We start from the raw sequence: 13,265 nt of genomic DNA, 5'->3' as shown, positions 1-13,265 counted from the left end.
ATCTATCTATCTGCTAATCATCCATTTTTTATTAGTTAGTTTCTTCTATTAACACCTCCAGATCTGCTGCTTCACATTTTTTATTTTCTCTTCCGCACACTCTTGTTCACCCTCCATATTCAACACAACACATACAAAATGCTCATTAAAATAAGGGCGGTGTGCACCAATTCTGCACGTGCACTAATCATTGCTGCAATCTTAATGAATTCCACACACCAGGCGAGGAAACTGCATCACTAAAGCATTTAGGGAAGCAACTGGTTTACCACCCTTTATTTCAGATCTTAGTAAATCTGCCCCTAAGTGTTTTAAACTCAATATCTCATTCAGTTTAAAGCCTAATTGTATGAAGGAGTAACAAAAGCCAATGAACGTTGTTTTTTCTTGATCAAGAGCCTCCTCTTTCTTATAACTTATAACAGTGGTTTTTACAATTAATACCTATAAAGCATAAGCCACTACCTTCAAAATACAGGATTTCATACCAAATATTTCATTTTGCACCTTATTTTTGAAAATAAGCAGGAGCAACATAGAGGAGGAGGATAGAAGTCTCTCACCTGCTCATGCCAGCTTTGGTTGTTCTGCCTCATGTAATGTCGCATGGTGGCACCTTTAAGTCGAAGGGCAACTAGAAACTCCTTCAGCATGAAAGAGTAAAAAGCAAAATAAATCAACTGTGGTGTATTAGCAAACAGAATATCAAAAACAGCTGCCTGTTATTCTTTAATGAATCACTTTTAAACAGTGTCCCTTAAAATGATAAATGTGATTTTAGCTGTTTGAAAATCTCTCTTTAAACATAAAGCATCATAAAAAGAGTCACACCTTGACATTCCTCTGGAGGTCCAGCGTGATCTTAATGGCTGTGGATAACATTTGTGGCTCCCCCTCCCTTCCACCGACACTGCTCACCCCCACCTCTGTGGGGTAGATGGTAGGCTCCAAGTGCTTGGGTGCAGTAAAAATGGGTATTTCCAGCCGCTCTGGGATAGAGGTTTCTTTTACAATTGCTGTGAAAAAGAAAAATAATAAGTTCTTGGTTTCTCTTTATAGCAAAAAAAAAATCATCATTCTCGTGTTCACCTCGATGGTAAAGTTCCACTCGTTTGCTCTCCAGACACAGAAAACTAAGATTGGGATCATTTTGATGCTGTGCCACACTGAATATCTTCCCACCTTCCAGATCAAGAACGATCTCTCCATGGCTTTGGTCCTCCTGAATAAATATCAGACCAGACCAAAGAGGCAGTTTAGAGACACAGACGTCTTGTTGAGGACAGCTTTAAACCCCGACTGTCAAACATATATTCAATAAACACATTACACTTAAACTACAATAAACACTTTTTTTTGTTTAAGTGTAATGTGTGTCTCTAAACTGCCTCTTTGGTCTGGTAAAATCGTTCTATATGTAAAGAAAGTCAACAAATGTAACACGAGACGGAATGTGATAACATTCCTCTGTTATAGGCTATGGTTAATATTGGCAAAAAGGTTTATATTAGGGCTATCGATATTATTGTGTACACTTTTTTGTGAGTATTATATTTATTTTTCTTTCTTTAAACATAATTAAAACATGTACAATACTTAATTAAAAAATTAAGAATTTTGAATGACAGCAGTTATATTAAAAAAACAAACAAAACATCATTAAGAATTCAGTCATAGGTTTTTAGCAGTCCAAAATAACAAGGATTGAACAGTATTTTTCAGTGTCACTGTGCAGAAGCCTGTGAGCAAAGCTTTTAGACTGTCAATGATAACAGGAATATTGATACAATATTTTATTATTATACTTATATAATAATTCTATACAAGCTTCTCTTTCCTCTAGTAACGTGGTCAAACTGTTGTGCCTTTAACAAAACCTTTGAAATCGTATTAGTTCTCACTCTACATTTTCAGTGTTGTTGTTTTTGTGTGAAAAAAAAGCAATTACAATTTTCACTTCAATAAATATAAATTTTTCAGAATAAACAACTTCTGGGCAAAACTCACAAGATGCAATTAATCGCGTTTAAATCTATGTACACATTTGCAATTAATTATTTTTCATTTATTTAATCATTATTCAGCTTAACCAATCTCCAACTTAATTGTCCTTTTAACACTCACCTTCTTGTCCATTCTGGCCTGGAGGCGCCCCTTCCCAATGTTCACAGTGAGTGAGAGGAGACTGAGGTTGTGGCTGGGACGAGGTGTCGACAGCTGAGGCTTTTCATCTGATTCATGAGCTAAGTAGAAGTTGGGCTCGTCCTCCTCTGAATCAGAGTCTTTGGTGAAGAAGAAGAAGAAGAAGAAGAAGCATGAACATTTATCAGTTCCGGTTGTGATGACTAATAATAATCAAACACAATAAAAGCATTAAATCTGTATGGTGGTTAGGTTTTGCACCAGAATCAGAAGCCTAACAAACCCAGTCTGAAGGCTGACTTGCAGAGCTGGAACTCGTCGGGGTGATGGCGGCTGTAGCTGGGGCTGTGGACTGAGGAGGGAGGGGGGGGAGGCGGCTCCCACATCAGCAGATCATTATTGATCCTGGGTTTGAGAAAGCAGAACTCAGTGTTATAACCAATATTTTCAAGATCAGCGACAAAATATTAAATTTCAATGCACGATGGCTCAATTTGTTCTTTTATATTGAAACTTTGACACGATGCAGCTGATGCATATGCCTTACAGTCTCACACATGAAATGGTCCAAAATGTATAAATGTTAAATCAAAAATTCTGAGTAAACCAGGATTGGGGTCAATTACATTTTCCAATTACAATTACTATTTTTCCCCACAAAGTAAATTACAATTACATTCTCAAATAGTAAAGTTCAAATTCAATTAATCGAAATTTCTGAGCCTTTAATACATAATCCCATAAAATGTAACCTTCCTCTTGTTATCTTTCTGTTAGCATCTCTTATGATAATGGGTCAGTTTGATCCATGTCTTAAATCAGCTGTAAAATATGATCTATCATCCAATTTGCTTCTCATCTCTTGGTTACTTTATTAGGCTTCCCAATTCATGAAAAAAAATGGTATTAATATTTTTGGTGTGGGCGTTTGAGCCTTTGTTCTGTCAGTATACCCCTAGATTTTAATGTTTTCTTTTAAATGGTAAAATGAGCCTCATGAGAACTGACAGGTAGTGGGAAAAGTTGAAATGAAACATATTTTAATCATTGTTAACTACTTGTGTGTAAGCCATAGAACTGTAAAATGGTTCCACAGTTTTGTGTTTGATTACCTTGTAAATTACATTTTTATTTCCATACCAATTACAAATTAAATTATCTGAACTCAATTACAATTCAATTACATGATTACCTTATAATTGTAATGAATAATCAATTATGCGATCGCAATTATAATTGACCCCAACCTTGGTGTATACAAATGTATGCAAAGCTCCAGTTCTATCTGGATTAGGATGTCATTGGAGAGTCTGGTCTCTTACACGTTTATAGTCAAGTCTCTCCTATGAAGTCTTATTCCATAACAAAAAAACAAGAATTAGAATTTAAACTTTTAATTTAGATCCAGAGAAATCCACAGCACAAAGAAACAGTGAGTAGATATGCAGATATTTTTTATGGACCTGTTGTAGATGCTTTGGAAAGCCTGTTTGCTGGGCAGGAGGATGTAGGCCAGTGGAAAGTTGATATCTACAGCGCACTGACACTGCGCAACACACTGTTCCTGAAACTGTCCCATTTCCTCTGGATCAGCGGGGATCACCATCTAAACCAAAGGAACACATTTGTCAACCCTGAGATGTCATAAGCCAAGATGTGACTATTTCATATTGTCAGTGTGCAAACCTCCTCTGTCTCAAACATAGTCCGGTTGGAAGAAAACGGGGAGCTGCTTTTCTCGTTAAATTCACAGTGACTTTCAAAGAAGGCAGCTCCCAGGTCCTTGATGAGGCCCAGGTTCATCCCACTCAGACCTGCTGCCAGGCCCTGAGCCTCACCTCCACGTACTCGGACGGATATTCTGTGATAAAACAACATAAGCATAACAATGGTACACTAGTACATTAAACTGAACTGGCTGTCTTTAAAGATTTACAAGCACCAATAACTTTTAATAAACTTCATTCAAGCATTTACCTTTAGCATTTATGAACACTAAAGGGCAGATTCACTAAAGGTTTAGGGGTATTAAAAATGTGTGCAAACATCACTCCATGCCCTAATAAGGGGTATAAACCCCTAGGAATCAGGACTGTGCGTGTTCAGCAATTCACAATGCGCCCACAATCTATTTAGCGCATTTCCCTCAAATGAATATGTAAAGTAGGCGGATCTCATAAGGGGTGCAAAACAATGGGAGACGGAAATGCAAATAAATGAATGCAGTGGGCGCAATGCAATTCATCAAATATGGAACTGCAGTGACTGTTTTCTGCGCTGAAAAGAGTACAACCCACATTCAGGTGCAAACACACACAGATCATTGCTGCAGTAAATGTTGAGACAAAACACAGCAAAGAGAAAGAAAAATGCTCCAGTTAATTTATTTAAATAAAATAATTAATATTAACATCACTGAATTAAAATTCAGGGTAAAGTGTGTGTGAGGGAGAGAAAAAGCTAGAGTCTAGTGTGGCTCCGTGCACATCCTTTTGCAGTGCTGAGAGTCGCTGTGTGCGGAGATCCATGGATGTCTCTCCATGTTTTGACCTTAAAACTCTTGTGTCGCTTTGATGTCAGGCCAGAATCATCTGCGCAATTTACGCAGTGATGGCACAATGTTCACATCTGAGTGTGCGTGTCAAAGCGCTGCTCAGGAGCTCAGACCTGCTTCATGATGTTTTCCATGAACTGATAAGAGCAAAGTTACATGAACTGACGGAGCAGACATTAAATTAGGGGGGGAAATATCATTAGGTTTTAAAGTTTATCAAACAGCATTTTTATTTGTTTATTTCATTTTCTACATTATTGAATGTTTGTGAAGTAGACTGAGAAGTCTCCAATTTAAATTCTTAAGATGTCATTTTGTGCTTCTGTGCATGTCACACCTCTCAATGTTGAACGAGCAAAATGTTGATTTACCGGTAAATAAGGCGGTCTCAACCACGTCTACTTATGCACCTATTTGTGCTGCAATGTTAGTGAATTCCCTCACAGCAGGTAAAGAAACAGTGCCACCAAAGGATTTAGGGACGCACCTGGTTTACCACCCTTTATTTCAGATCTTAGTGAATCCGCCCCATGAATTTATTTAATAGATGAATGTGAATGTGTTTCCAAAAACAATTCCTTAGCTTATGTCAATGATCCCTAAGGCACTCAAACTATTGTGACACTGTTATTATCCAATAAGATCTTACATTGTAATGTGGACAACGGCTGAATTTGACACAAAGACTGACCTTGCAAGCAATTCTCGGTTCTTCTTCACCCTGATGCAGGGAAATGAGCCACCATCCCAGCCCTCATATGATCCTGGAGTTACAAATCAATTATTTATGAACTTTATAAAATGAACAAGCTGAAAACATTGAAGATAGTTCAGGTAGTATGTACTCTCAGAAAGGGCTGTGCGATATGAACCAAAACTCATATTTCAATATTTTTTCCCAAAATGGCAATATACGATAAACATCTCAATATTTTTTAACTCAAAGTCTGACCAGGAAGACAATTCTGGGTTAAATTTACTGATGAAAAATGTCACATAAGCACATCTATTAATAAACAACTGCAGAATATATGTCACTTTTGGCTTTTTCTTCTTGAAGGGACAGCACATGTGAGTGAGTTCTGTAAAGTGGCTTGTTTAGGGGAAGGTCTGGGTTAGGACACACTCAGTGATCATCTAACTGTGCTTTTCATGTTCTGAGAAGTAATGAAAAGCAAAAAAAATATTTAATAAAAAAAAAATATATATCTATTAGGCGATATTGTCATTTTCTATAACGCCATAATAGGAAACTTGATATATCTTGAATCATGATGTATTTCCCAGCCCTACGGTCAGACATTAAAAAAACCTTATCCTCAAAAAAATGGTGAATACTAATCACCAACTTGTCTTGGTAAATCTGTTTTGTACAAGCCAAACATATGGAAACAACACACACGTTTAAAACATTTCCAATATTACAAACACATTTTTGGCTAATGCTTTAAAGAATTTCCCATTACACACTGTTGCAAATTTTGTTAGTTTCTACTTGGTACCGTGGAGGTCGGTGAAGGATGCCTCCAGTAGCTGGGTGAGGCAGGGAGCCCAGGGAAAACGCGTTTCTGACTGCTCACTCTGGAGATCTGGGGCCTCCTGGTGCTTCAGCTCCAGCTCGCTTAGCTCAAGCACCAGGGTTTCCTCGCGCACTGCCCTTTCAGATGGCGGACGGCGTAATGGGAGGGGCCTCAGATCAGGAATGGGAAAACGAAGCCTGAGGACGGCGTGTGGGGAAAGTAGAGTGAAGGTGGAGTAAATCTCACAGGTCTGCATCTGAAGGGAGGGAGGGAAAAAACTTTAAACTACAGGAAAACACAGACAGCAAGGTCAATGTGTATGGTTTTATAACATCTGAAATATGAAGATGTTTAGATTTATTTGTGTCCTCTGTTGATGTTGAACATACTTATTCAGGATATATTTACTTACAGGCCTTGATTTGCCTAATATTTCTAGACTTGGCTTATTTATAGTTTAGATGCCTTTCCATGAGAGTGAATGATTTTCATTTCTGATGAAAATAATCTGATACATAGCATATTTGTAGGGAAGTACTGTTAACAATATTTTTGCCTGTGATCCTGATCCAGTTTTTGGGATCAAGTGTTTTCCACAATCCAATACTTATCTTTGATATTATAAGCATTCTTTAAAAACCAGTGAAAGGCAGAGAGACACCATAATTGCCTAAAATATTTCTAAAGTGGTGTGCGGATACTGAAACAGAGTGATATTCAATCATTTCTAGTACGTTGCAATGAAAAGATAAAACTGGTTGAGCTGATTCGCTCTAAAAAAAATTATTGTTGATTACATAAAATGTTCTAAAATTAGCCCTGATGTAATACAGCTAATCCAGTAAGGACATCTGATCAGTTTGCATTTGTACTATATATATTCAGGTTTTATTTCGGCTTTATCATTTCCTTATCAGCTGTGATGTTCTATGAGATCATCATCTCAACATCATGATAGCATCATTTATAGAATTTATACCACTGGCATTCATGTATGGGCTGATTGCATGTGGTGTTCCACCTGCGTTGGTCCTGATGCAGCAGCCTGAGTGGGACAGTAGCTGAAGGCTTTGCTGATGCTTCCCAGGCGGCTCAGGATGTCCAGGTCCAGCTCGGTGCTGAGCTCAGCCAACTCCACCCGCACTGTGCTGTCCCTTCGCAACACCTGCTGTTTCCCCTAAAAGCACAACCACACCTCAGTATAGACCAGAGCGAGTAGATATTTGCTCAGATGCATGGTGAGCCCATGCAGGTGTCCCAAGTCACATTTGGGAAAGGGGAAGCTAAGTCAACGATAAAAGAAAAGGTAAGAAGTTAATGGCAGAAGAAGTGGGATACAGACCCTAAAGGGAGACAGTACCATGCTGAAGAGATTCGGTTATTATTTTAAGATTAAGATTACGACACACTGGACTGAACTCAACCCTCAATTTAATATCTAAAAGTCAGACAGATGTATGTGATGTATGCAAAATCAGTGAAAATATTGATGATGTTATCATGAAGTGTAATAAGTATGAAAGGGAGAGAGACAAACTAAAAAACAGAATATATGAACTACAGCAACCATGGAGCCTAGAAGGGAATCTTTGGAGAGGGAAGGAAACAGAAGAATGCCTTAAGGCTCTATTGTACTATTGTCTTGAAAGTAACAGAACTGGGAAGAATAATGTTTTTTTTTTTAATGTTAAGACCTTGCAATAATGAGGGACTGCTCCAAGATTTTTAGCATACTCGTGATGTTACGTTAACACCTTTGAATGAGAGATCAACCATGATGGGCAGGGCTCAGAGGGAGAGGAAAGCAGTTTACGAGACAGAACATGGCGTTACGAGAGTTGATGCTGAAGTGCGTGTGTGGGATAGACTTGGAGGAATGCCAAAATACAGTAAAAACTCTGACATAGATAGCAAAATAATAATAATTTTGCCATCAAAATCCTGATCTCAGTGTTGTTTTTGGAGTTTTATAGAAGGAAACCAATGTTGAGGTGTCACTAAAGCAAAAAAAATTGGTTCAAAGTCACTTTTCTCAGCTTTTTGGAACAAACTGGCGATTTGTGTGAAACTTTCCTCTATTCAACTGCTGATTACGGAAGAACAAAACAAGCGAGAAACATAATTATTTCTTTCTGGTGAAATTAGAGACTTTAATCTGGTGTCAGAATTCAGATTGTCATGGTACAACATATTCTGTGGCTCTTTAAAAATTCGTCAAAATGCTCTAAAACGGCTGGCACTGAGTGGGTAGAAATTTTGAAAACAGCTTGCACTAAATTAATTAATCTGCTATATTGTGAATATTGGGGTTTGCTAGTACTGCATTCATGCCTGTCCATAATCTAAGCAATGTCTTGGCTTTAAAGAAAACAGAACAGCAAACATGAAGTTGCAGTTACTTATGACACATATAACAGTCTTGAAAATGTTTTTTAGATGACAGCAAATGATTCAGGTTTCACATTTTTGCAAACGTAAACTGACTTTTCAATTGTGAGTTTAAAAATGCTCCTACAGCCAAACGTCCATTCATTTTATGCAAAACAAACAGTTATTTGTGCAGCTTAATTTAACCACCGTAAATCAAAACAAACAGAACATAAATACAAACAGTTTTTTTACGACAGGGATGGATGTTTGTATATTTCTGTTTACCTTCCGCAGGCATTTTTCTATCAGGCTGTAGTGCAGCTGGGCACAAGGTTTGGATGCAGCTCCAGCAGTAAACAGTCCGGCTTTCTGGAACTGAAGCAGCTGGAAAGAGGCACAAACCTGTTGTCATACACATCTGTACAATGACATAAATTTATAACATTAAAAAAATTTAACTCATTGGATAAACACTGGAGCATACTCAGAGTTCAGATTTGACAAATTCAGATAATAGGATTCCAGCATTTCCTGAAGTCTTCACCTATGATGCTGGCGCAGGTGGATTATTCAACTGTGTATGTTATTTTGGACACAGAGAGGTTGATGTGGTCTACTTCATTATTCAATAGGGGAACATAAACACAAACTCTCTACCAGTGCAGTCCTAAACCAGGAACTGATGTCTGAGTTCAGACACATGAGTAATTAATTTGGCAGTAGCAGGTATGGTCTACGTGGCACAATCAGCTGATTGCACAGATTAACCATTTCTTTCAAACAGTTGAGGTAGGTTGTTTTCACACTTTGAGATACTTTGGGGCAGAAAATGTCAGGAATTACTAACACCGCCAGAAAAATTGGCAATCTCACTTTCCAATATGGTAGAGGAGAGCGATGTACAACTACCTGCTGTATTTTATCATTAAATATTTGAGACAATATTAACATTAGCAACTTTATACAGTCTGAACATGTCAAACTAATTTTAGTTCAGGGGTCAAATACGGAGCAGTTCAACATTATTGTGCTCGGGTTTGCACTTCTACGTCTACATAAAATACTAAATATATAAGAAACCGACAATATCCAAGCAATAAGTGATAGATATCAGTCTTAACAGGATCTTCACTTTAATTACCTAAATTTTGTGACCAATTTCTAGTTAATTAAGGGCAATATTATGTAATAATTTGAAGAAAATTGAAGGATTTTGTAAGAATTTTTTTTTTTTTTTTTTAACAGTTTAACATTAAAAATGACTGCAATCATTCAATATAAACACCATGAGTGTTGAGTTTCATTTACACAATAATTGAAGTTTTCTCTGTAATTTGTTATTTCTCCTGGGGGCCGAATTGCATATGCCAAAGGGCCGTATTTGGCCCCCGGGCCATGAGTATGACACATGCCTTAGGGAAATGAACAGTCAATGACATTCTGAGATTTCCTTCTACTGTTGAAAATCTTGACAAATATAGCATTGTCTGGCGATTGCATCCACTGATGTTACAGAGTAACGAGAAATAGATCTGCTACCTCACAATACTGAGGCTTTCCGTCCTGCCAGAGGCACTCCAACAGTTCCAGCCTGCTAAACGAAAGGTCAGATGTCACAGCTTTAGTGTGCCTTCTTCCGCTGCGCATCTCACAGCAAACCTGCACAGCAGCTCCCGTCAGTCTGAAAAAAAGGGAATAAAACAAAGTGTCAAACAGGCTGTTACAAAGGTAGAGTGTGGAATGCTGTGCATTTATGTGTTGATGCTAAAGTATCAGGAGCATATTTGAAAGAATGATGTGCTGGGATTTACCCAATGTTTTGAGTCACAAATGCCACATATGTATTAGTACAATGCGTGCATTTAGTATTAGATTACATGAAAAGTTGCTGTCTGCAAAATAATTTGTTTAAATATAGTACATCCCAGGGAGAAACAGACACATTGCTTTGTAATCGTAATTTCCATGAATATTCTATAAAAATTGTCAATTACAATTTAATGCTAAACTGAGGAACCATGTTAAAGTTATAGGTACAGTTCTACACATATGTAGTTAATTATTCAAACATGTTCCATATCAAGATTTCCCCCATTTTACCAAATTAAAAAAATACCCAAAATTGGCTCAGACTCCCACACCAACAATATTAAAACCTATATTTTCATTGAGTAGGAGGTCTAACAAGGTAACCAACAGATAGGAAAGTAATTAGATGAGACATTTGCTTTTAGTGTATTTTATAGCAGAATTAAGACCTGTTATCATGGTAAATTGACTTGATTTATATAGTTAATAGGTAAGTAATTGACATTCTGAAGATAACAAAATAATTGTAATGTAATTGTGATTGGAAACAATGTCGGTCACTGTGATCATAATTGAATTGTATTTGAACATGGGTAATTGAATACAAAATTGCAACTGAAAAATGTAATTGACCCCAACCCTGTTCTATAGCAATAGTTGGCTGTTAAAAGCTGAGTCTATATGAATTGATATTGCTCATGAATTAAATGTGCACGAGTGTGTTTAACCTGAGATGGGAGAGAGGGCAGGCCTTGGTGAAACTGCCTCTCAGGTGCTGGAAATCTCTTTCACTGAACATGCTGTCTTTAAAGGCAGTTAGCTCCTTAAAGAACACCCGAGACACCTCAGCCAATGACGATGCTCCATCAGGTCTGGAGGGCTGGTCTTCCTGCAGCAAGGTTAAAGTGAGCCCACCAAAGGTGAGTCGCAGCAAAGCGTCAAGCTTCAGCTGCTCCACCTGGCCACAGCGAGAGCGCCCTACAGGGACCACAGCGAGAGTTCACAACAGAAAAAACTTTAAAATGTCCATTGAAACATCTTTGGAATGGAAATGCAGTAGTCTACATATAGAGTAGTGTAGCTGCCTTCAGAGATTCTCGTAAAATGTAACTCAGTTTTCATATTCAGTTAAAAGATAAATACATTTCATTACATAATATTTCAAATAGATGTTTAATAAATAAATAAGTAATAATTAAATTAATTAATGTAGATATAATTCATTTATTAGGTTAAAAATACAGAGAGACAACTTTATTGCATTGCTGGGGGTAATAAGTAGCTGTAGCACTCTGAGCAGCACAAGGCGATGTAGAGCCAACCTGAAGTGTCTGAGAGAAGTTGATAAAATGACATTTAAAGGTGTCATTTAAGAAGACTTCAGCTTTATTCCCTTGGAGTTGATGCGGCCAATAAGGTATTTTATTTGTGAAATGTGTAAAAAGTGTGTGTCTTTTGTGTGAGTTAATTTAAATTTTGTATTTCATTTTCATAGTTCTGACGCCATGGAATTTGACATGTAAAGACATGTTAATAAATGACTGTTTAAAACCCAAGAACAACGTTGAGCCTTGATTGAGTAACAAGTAGAAAGGAGACAGTCACAGAATAATGCTGGGCCAGAGACTGCATTTGACTTGAGCAGAAATCGAAACCTTTTATTTTCTAGTTGAGCTTTTTCCAACTGGTACCAGATTATAAATATCTGATGCTGATAATCAACACGCCGAGCACCATTAGAAGAGAACACTTCTGAAAGCTGAGCCAGAAAAAAAGAAAACAAATGGTCTCTCATGGTCACCTCATATTGACCATGTGATCAGTAAAATGGGTGAAGCTATTGCTGTGGTCAGAAGGTGCTCTTACTTCACTCCAGTAATTATAAAACTGGTAGTTCATTTCCTTGTGTTATCTCGTCTCGAATATTGTTCAATGATATGGTCAAACAGAACAGATATAGCAAGGCTTGAAGTTGTCAAAACAAGGCAGCCTGCCGAGGATTAGTGTCCTTACTTTACTAGTGTTAAAGAAATGCATTTTACCTTGTCTTGGCCTATGCTCCGAGATGAGATACATTATTATTTATAAAGAAAATAATTGTGACGGGGAAACCAGCTTCATTGTTAGAAATTATTAGATATATAAACCACATTCTATGAGACATGCTTCTAGTCATGATTTGATCATTAATCGCCTACAATGCATTTACTACAAAAGTCTGTCTTAAAACTGATGAACTCAACAAATTTGCATGTATATATATATATATATATATATATATATATAAAAACCACTAAAAACCCTACTGTTCATTTTATTCTGTTTTGCCAATGTATACAGTGGGGCAAAAAAGTATTTAGTCAGCCATCAATTGTGCATGTTCTCCCACTTAAAAAGATGAGAGAGGCCTGTAATTTTTATCGTAGGTACACCTCAACTATGAGAGACAATATGAGAAAAAAAATTCAGAAATTATTCATTGTATTATTTTTTATGAATTATTTGGTAAATCCCTCAGTAAATGGAATTTTGAGTGGAAGTCATTTTAGTGCAGAGGCTGACATAAAGATGGTTTGAGCCTCTAACCCTTATACATTAGTCAAATAAATAACAAATTAAAAATGATACAGCACAAAATGTGTCATGAACTTTTCAGTTGTATAGAATGTGTATAAGATGAGAAAAATCATTCTTGGTTTTACCTTTGGTTCGACCTGACTGTGGCCCACTCGACAAGCAGCCCACTAACGGATGCTTCCTGGGACAGTTTACCATTCCCTGGCAGGGAAAACCAAACTGGGAATCAGGTTTTTTTCAGGTTTTAAAGCAGCATTTATAATTATTATTTTAAAATTAGCTTGTAATCTTCG

General features: G+C 37.2%; 1 protein-coding gene across 1 annotated transcript in view; it reads right to left on the bottom strand.

Annotated features, from left to right (window-relative positions):
* The window catches only part of atg2a (autophagy related 2A), a 51,468-nt gene that overhangs the window by 19,867 nt on the left and 18,336 nt on the right, over nt 1–13,265 (bottom strand). Inside the window, exons 10-23 of the mRNA XM_028459248.1 lie at nt 13,098–13,173; nt 11,124–11,373; nt 10,126–10,267; nt 8,872–8,970; nt 7,238–7,393; nt 6,199–6,472; nt 5,388–5,460; nt 3,829–4,003; nt 3,606–3,748; nt 2,426–2,547; nt 2,125–2,282; nt 1,090–1,222; nt 832–1,016; nt 564–644 (exon numbers count right to left, since the gene is read on the bottom strand). Coding sequence (XP_028315049.1) covers nt 564–644; nt 832–1,016; nt 1,090–1,222; nt 2,125–2,282; nt 2,426–2,547; nt 3,606–3,748; nt 3,829–4,003; nt 5,388–5,460; nt 6,199–6,472; nt 7,238–7,393; nt 8,872–8,970; nt 10,126–10,267; nt 11,124–11,373; nt 13,098–13,173 — 2,067 coding nt within the window. The remainder of the gene's footprint in view (nt 1–563; nt 645–831; nt 1,017–1,089; nt 1,223–2,124; nt 2,283–2,425; nt 2,548–3,605; nt 3,749–3,828; nt 4,004–5,387; nt 5,461–6,198; nt 6,473–7,237; nt 7,394–8,871; nt 8,971–10,125; nt 10,268–11,123; nt 11,374–13,097; nt 13,174–13,265) is intronic.

The sequence above is a fragment of the Gouania willdenowi genome, chromosome 10 (genome assembly GCF_900634775.1).
Source record: "Gouania willdenowi chromosome 10, fGouWil2.1, whole genome shotgun sequence".
NCBI classification, from domain to species: domain Eukaryota; kingdom Metazoa; phylum Chordata; class Actinopteri; order Blenniiformes; family Gobiesocidae; genus Gouania; species Gouania willdenowi.
This window is presented reverse-complemented; position numbering and strand designations above follow the sequence as displayed.